Raw genomic sequence first — 6,425 nt, forward strand, 5'->3', positions numbered from 1 at the left:
TCTGTTGCTTACATTATTTTCAGAGACTATAAGAGCTAGAGGCTATCAGAATTGTTCTGTAAGAAAGAAGAAAATCGATGGTGGAAAGGGAACTACATATATGAAAAACTATTTTGCTATATGCGAAATGCAAGTCGTATCGGAATGGCTTTCGTATATGGTTCTAGTTCAGCTGATTTTGTTATTCATAGTTGTAAAGGTGTGCATCCTTTCGACTCAAATTCAACATCGTATAATAATGAAACAATATTTGAGAGCGGTTCGAAAGTGGAGTTTACGAATATCAAATGCACTTCCCTGGATAAGGAATTCAATACTTTTGAGTAATGCCATCTAAAGTCGGTGAATCGGAGCTACAAGTACTTTTCGCTTTCTTCCAATCCAACTGGTTCGCTGACAATGTAATTCGCGCAGAAGTCAAATTCTTTTTGACTCTTTTTTAAATAAATAAACACAGTTCTTGTTGGGGATACAATTATTCAATCGCTGAGTTTTATTCTTAGCCTAACATTGAGTAGATTAGAGATAGAGAAAATTGGGGTACAACCCTCTTCATTAATCGTTTAGTTTAACATAAACTAATACCTAACATTATGGTACATATCTCTAAATATTTACACGTTGTATACTTTGGATAGAGTGATGGAACTCTGTGCTGTCTGCCCCTTAATCACGCGGCGTGATCTTGACACGGAGCCCATCCTTGGGTCGCAGAATGAGCTCGCCAAGCAGGGTGAGATCCTCGCGACGATCGACAGCCTCGATCTTGTACTTGCGCAGCACCGTCGAGATGACGGCCTTCTCCTCCAGAATGGCGAACTTTTGGCCAATGCAGTTCCTGGGTCCGGCGCTGAAGGGAATGTAGGCAAAGGGGTGGCGGCCGGCACAGTTCTCGGGCAGAAAGTTGTCCGGGTTGAACTGTTCGGGCTTGGGGAAGATCCGTGGATTGCGGTGCAGGGCGTATGTCATGATGATGGCCTGTGTGCCAGCGGGCACGAGTTTGCCACCTGCAATCGGAAGAATCATCAGTAAGTTCAGAGATCGAGTAATCACTGGGAGCGTAATTATCTTACCAATATTCACATCCTCACCCACCATGCGCGCCATCATGGGCACACTGGGAAAGAGTCGCAGGGAGTCCTTGATGCAGCACTCCAGATAGCGCATGTCCAAGAGGTTCTTCATGGTGGCTGGGGTCTCCTTGTCGTTGCCGAATATCGAGTCGAGTTCATCCGCCACCAGCTCCTGGTACTCCGGATGGCAGCCGAGCAGAAACAGAGTCCACGAAATGGCCGCCGATGTGGTGTCATGACCCTCGAACATGAACGTGTCCACCTCCTCTCGAATATCCTCCTGTGCAGTGGCAAAATGACGCGTTTGAAAATATGTTTTTCTGACTCTTTCGCGTGGCACTTACATTGGTTAGGACGGTGCCCTCTTTGGAGGCATCGATCAGCAGATCCAAGAAGGCCAGACGCTTCTTCTTGCCCAAATCATCGTAGGCATCGGGTGTGTTGTTGTTATTGTTGTTGTTGTCCTGCAGGAGGGCCAACTCGGACTTGCGCTCCCTAATCACCCTATTGGAGAATCCGTGCAGCGTATTGATGTAGCTCTGGTGCAGCTTGTAGTCCTCGGTTAGCCGGAAGATGAGGTCGCTCTGCAGCCAGATCTTTGACTGTCGACTCTGCACAATCGCGCCAATCCTAAGGGGAATAGAAATGAGATTGGAATGGGGGGATTGGGATTGTGAAAGTGTTGCGTTAAATTGAAAGTTAGTCAAGTGTGGGTTTGGGTGTGTGCTTCATGAGGCGTGTCAGCAGCAGGAGCAGCAGGAGCAGCAGAAGCAGGAGCTGCCTGTTATCAGCATCGGAGCACTTCAAGCATCGAATTGACATCTTAATCTCGCATATTTTCCACATGGCTGCACTCCAGCACTCCTGCTTTAGCTCCTGCCTGCGGATGGAAGGGCGGATGGGTGGACATGTGTAGCTGTTGGGGGGATGTTTCTCTCAGTCTCCCCGTTCTGACAGCTGGCATGACAGCTTCCGATATTAAACTGCTGCCAGGACGGGGGGCGTTGATAACTTTCGGAAGATGATAGAACCCAACCCGTTGCCACATTGTTTCTGATCTGATACTGTGTCTGTCCCTTACCCGTAGACTGCCTTCACGTACTCCGACTCGCTGTCGCTCTGGGCATAGATTCTGCGACCCATAGCGGTCTCTGCAATAAGATGAGTGAGTGACGCAATTAGCGACGGTCTGTGGAGACCCTACACGACATTGACACTCACCACAGACAATGTCCAAGGTGCAGAGCGTGACGTAGGGAAACAGATTGAACGCCTCGCTGCCCACCTCGACTGCCAGCTTGCGGGCCAGCACGGCGCTCTGTTCGTTGAAAACATCCACAAAGTCATCCAAGATTTTGAAGTGGAAAGCAGGCGTGAGAATCTGCAAACAACAGCGGAAAGAGTTACCCGAACAATTCTGCAGAAGGAGGAGCCATCCCGTCTCTCACCTTTCTGCGGGAATGCCATTTGCGGTCGGTGCTGGTGAGGAGACCGGTGCCCAGCCAGGGATGCAGATAGTCGTAGTCGTGGCTCTTGTTCACAAACTTCTGGCTGTTCAGTATTGGCTCCACCGTCTCAGGCTCGAAGAGCAGCACCCGGGGCGAGGTGCCCTGCCAGACACGATTGATGCCAAGACGCGTGCCCCACAGCTTCTGCATGCCGATGACGCGGTTGAAGAGCTCTGAAAGAGAATTGGATTGGTTGGTTTGGATTGGGGATGGTGCGAAACCGGTTAACAAACACACAAAAATCGTAACGCTTATGACAAATTTGTGTGAGAAAATAATTTACGCCGCCTCTTTGGGCCACCACATCAAGGTCGCTGCAATTACTTTCTAAGAAAACACCCCACAAGCAGAGCGAAGGCAGCTTACTCATAGATACTAAACATCTTTATGAGTGTGTTTGTGTATGTGTTGCATTCATTAAAAAGATGAAACACTCTCTCGCACACATGAACAGAGACTGGGGACCCAAACCCATACCGATGCGTGGACATTCAGCGAACTCTAATAATGACTTTATGTAACCCCAAAAAAAACACCCAATAAGCAAAACTTGATTATGACGCCGACACACATACTAGTTTTGATGCCAGTCCAGTGCCAGTGGATCTTTGTCGGAAGTTTGCATGGAATACACCGAAATAGGTACCCCGAAAATGGGTAGCAAATTTCTCACTCTCACAAAACAAAGCACATTTCACAGAGCCGGCACAGCCTCTGTCTCCATGGGTCTATGCGTCTATGGGTCTCTTCATTATCATTTTGATTTTGAATTTCATATTGTACCTGTCTGTCACCGGCCGGCTGCGGTATTTTGTGCGTAAAATTGCTTTGGCAATTTGAAATAATTTATGTCTGGCATAATTTTGGTAGCCCTCTCGCCTGCCTGACATTGGCAGTGCACATTAAAAAGCAGTTACCAACTGCCAGACGGCGATCCAAGTGCTCCCCAATGCCGCACCCAGCAGCCAATGCAGAACACCCACAACCGACCCCGGGCAGCCGTGACCCGCAGAGAGTCAGCGAATGTTCTTTAACATTACAACTGGAAACCAGTCGAAGCCTTGGCAGCACTACACACCACACTCCACTTCACAGTCCACTCAAATGTAGCCAAGCTTCTTGCCTCTTCAGCTTCAACAGCGAGTTATCCAAGAGAAATATGCATGATCAAGAACCACTTGACCTTGGTTACCCGCTGTTCGTTCGTTCATTCAGCCATTTGCTGCAATATCATATTTCATTTTAAGCATCTAACAAAAGAGTCGTAATTGCAGAGACAACAACGTTCTTAAATTAAATTAAAAAAATATTCATCAAATCCCAGAGGCTGCTAATCACTCCACAAATTGTGGCTGCTACTCCTCGATTACCTTGACAGCAAAAGAATCTTTTATTTAGCGAGCATTTGATGAAGTCTTCTGACTCTCTATTCGGCTCTTGCGGCTTGAAGATGATTTTCGACTGGTTTTGGTGAACCAGTTCCTAATGTTCTGGCCCCCGACTCATTAAAAGATCTAACTTGATTATCACTTGCTCGAAACTCTGCTAAGCATTCAATGAAACATTTTACAATAGTAAATGCTAATTGGGCAGCAGCCCATAAGAACCCTCAAGTTGAAAAAAAAACCTGATTGGCAGGGGGGATGTAGCCACTCGGTAGAAGAGATCTTGAGCTTGAACCTCTTCAAAGACAAAGAAAAAGAACAAAAACGGAAATGAATCGAATCCAGTCAGGGCTCGAATGAGTATCAATATTTTATACATTTTATCAAATTCATTTCCTACATGAAATCCGCCAGCAAAGCCACCAAAGCTGCAGCGGTCCAATAGCTTGGCCACAAATTTCGGATCTCTTGGGGGCTGCTTCCGCATTTAAATTTATGTTAATTTGCTTTGTCTTCGGCATTGCAAAAGCGGATCTGAGGCATGCGAATTAATCATACATCGATCAATGGAGAACTGCAGAGTTCTTCTACGATTCAGTGTCAAGATCAAGTCCGCTTCGGCCAAGAAGCCAGGCCCATTGCCCATTGTCTGCGTTGGACCTTTTTGTGAGCCTCAGTCTGAGCCGAGTCTGGGTCTGGGTCTGGGTGTCTACCTTGTTTATGGCTATTTTTATCGCTCTTCAAGTGTATATTTGTTTGGCTTGTTATGCCACTGATTTATGGACTCTAAGCTACTGGCCACTGATCTTTCTTATGATTCTTCTCTCAGCTCTGTTCATATTTGGTAATAGTTTAATTCCATATAAAGTGCGTGTGAAACCTGCTGTCAAATGACAACAAAGGGAGAGACTTGACCGACTACAAAGTCCGGTAGTATTTATTTACACTAATTTGATTGTTAACTTTTATTGTTCCTGTTTTAGTTCTATAATTTATTTTGTGTCTAGTGTCTCGTGGTTAAGTGTCAAATTAACCTCCGTCTGAGGTTTCCAATTAAATATTTTATTAGACTGTTTTTGTACCATTTTGGTTGGCTTCTGTTTTGGGGCAAAGGTGAATGGCTTTGCGCAGAACTTTTCCTAATTTAAATACATTCGAATTAAACGCCTCGTTTGGGCTCCACGCTCAAGTGCAACTCGATCTATTCATATTTTGTTTGTCCCCAATCGAAGCTGAGGCAAACCACGTAAACAGAGACAAATATATATGTTAATTATATTAATAAAGAAAGAAAACAAAACACAACCGAAGAGCAAACAAATCACCTGCTTATTACAACCCAATTGTCAACTAGTTTTTTGTTGCATTTCAAAATGTTTGTCGAGGCTGTTCTATAAAACAATTAGCGGCTGGGTTTATGGGATCTCTAACTTAATGGGCGGGGGAACTATCTTCCGCAATGAAAGTGAATTTCCAAAAGCTAAACAAAGTTCATTAACACTGCCATGGAATCCAAACCAAAAGAGCGATCCATCGAAGATCTCTTACACACATAGGCTGGCTCGTTGGGAGCTGATCAGCAAAATTAGCACCTCCTCAGCTCAGCTCGACTCAGTGTTTGTCCAATCAATCATAGACGCCATGCCGCATAGGCGTATCAATGACTCCATGGTCAATATCACTAACTGGAGCAGTCACAGAGTGTACACAGAGTATGCTCCAAATGGCTCTGAGAACTCTAGAACTCGTACTCACCATCGTGATCCACATTCATTTCAATTGCATTGCCCAGAAAGGGCATGGCAGCTGGGCCCGGGATCTTCTCTATGTGCTTCACCAGGCGGGACCTCCGCTTGTTGTAGACCACCAGGAAGATGGTGATGGAAGCCAGCAGGAAGATTGTTATCGGAGAGTAACCCGAAATCACTTGGGCCATTTTCGTGAGCAAAATGCTCTCGGCCATCAGAGAACTAATCACTTTTGAGGACATCTTTTATGTCAGATTGCAGCTCGGAATGGAGTTTATATTAAATAGTTTTATTTGCGTTTTTGTTTCACTTTTGAATGCCCGGGGCATATCCCTATCGCACGTATACTCGGATCCGGCGAACCCTATCGAAATGTTGGATATAAGCGTTGGCTGCGAACTCCAATAGACAACTAACCAAAAATCCGAGATTGCACAAAAATTTAAAAAGAAGTGCTAAAAATTTCGGGCCAAGCGTTTCGGGTTTTTCGAGCGGCTCTCGTCACAAGCTCGGCTTCGTCTCGTAGCTTTATCTGTGTTAGTAGTTGTGTATCTATGTATCTATGGTTTGTCTGTGTCTGAGAGTATCTCCAGTTGCTCGGTTGTGCTGTGTGCTCGATCGCGAAAAGGTAGTAGAGACGAGATGGCAGTGCCAGAGGCGACAAAAAGGTAGCCAAAACGACTGCCTTGCACTCGGCTGTCTGTCTGTCTG

At 45.7% G+C, this 6,425-nt stretch overlaps 1 protein-coding gene across 1 annotated transcript; it reads right to left on the minus strand.

Moving 5' to 3' along the window:
- Positions 1–472: 472 nt before the first annotated feature.
- On the minus strand, positions 473–6,093 carry LOC117583454 (cytochrome P450 4c3). Its single transcript, XM_034271754.1, has 7 exons — positions 5,722–6,093; positions 2,522–2,754; positions 2,295–2,454; positions 2,155–2,224; positions 1,418–1,703; positions 1,074–1,353; positions 473–1,007 (listed from the first exon to the last, which is right to left on the minus strand). The coding sequence occupies exons 1-7, from the start codon at positions 5,954–5,956 to the stop codon at positions 667–669; spliced, it is 1,605 nt and encodes a 534-aa protein (XP_034127645.1). The 5' UTR covers positions 5,957–6,093; the 3' UTR covers positions 473–666.
- Positions 6,094–6,425: the final 332 nt, after the last annotated feature.

This window comes from Drosophila guanche, unplaced genomic scaffold (assembly GCF_900245975.1).
Source record: "Drosophila guanche unplaced genomic scaffold, DGUA_6, whole genome shotgun sequence".
Taxonomy (NCBI): Eukaryota; Metazoa; Arthropoda; class Insecta; order Diptera; family Drosophilidae; genus Drosophila; species Drosophila guanche.

Coding starts and splice junctions, on each gene's coding strand:
- LOC117583454 (XM_034271754.1), bottom strand. CDS start 5,956: ATGTCCTCAAAAGTGATTAGTTCTCTGATGGCCGAGAGCATTTTGCTC. Junction 2,455..2,521: donor AATGGCATTCCCGCAGAAAG/GTGAGAGACGGG, acceptor TGTTGTTTGCAG/ATTCTCACGCCTGCTTTCCA. Junction 1,008..1,073: donor GGGTGAGGATGTGAATATTG/GTAAGATAATTA, acceptor TTCCGATTGCAG/GTGGCAAACTCGTGCCCGCT.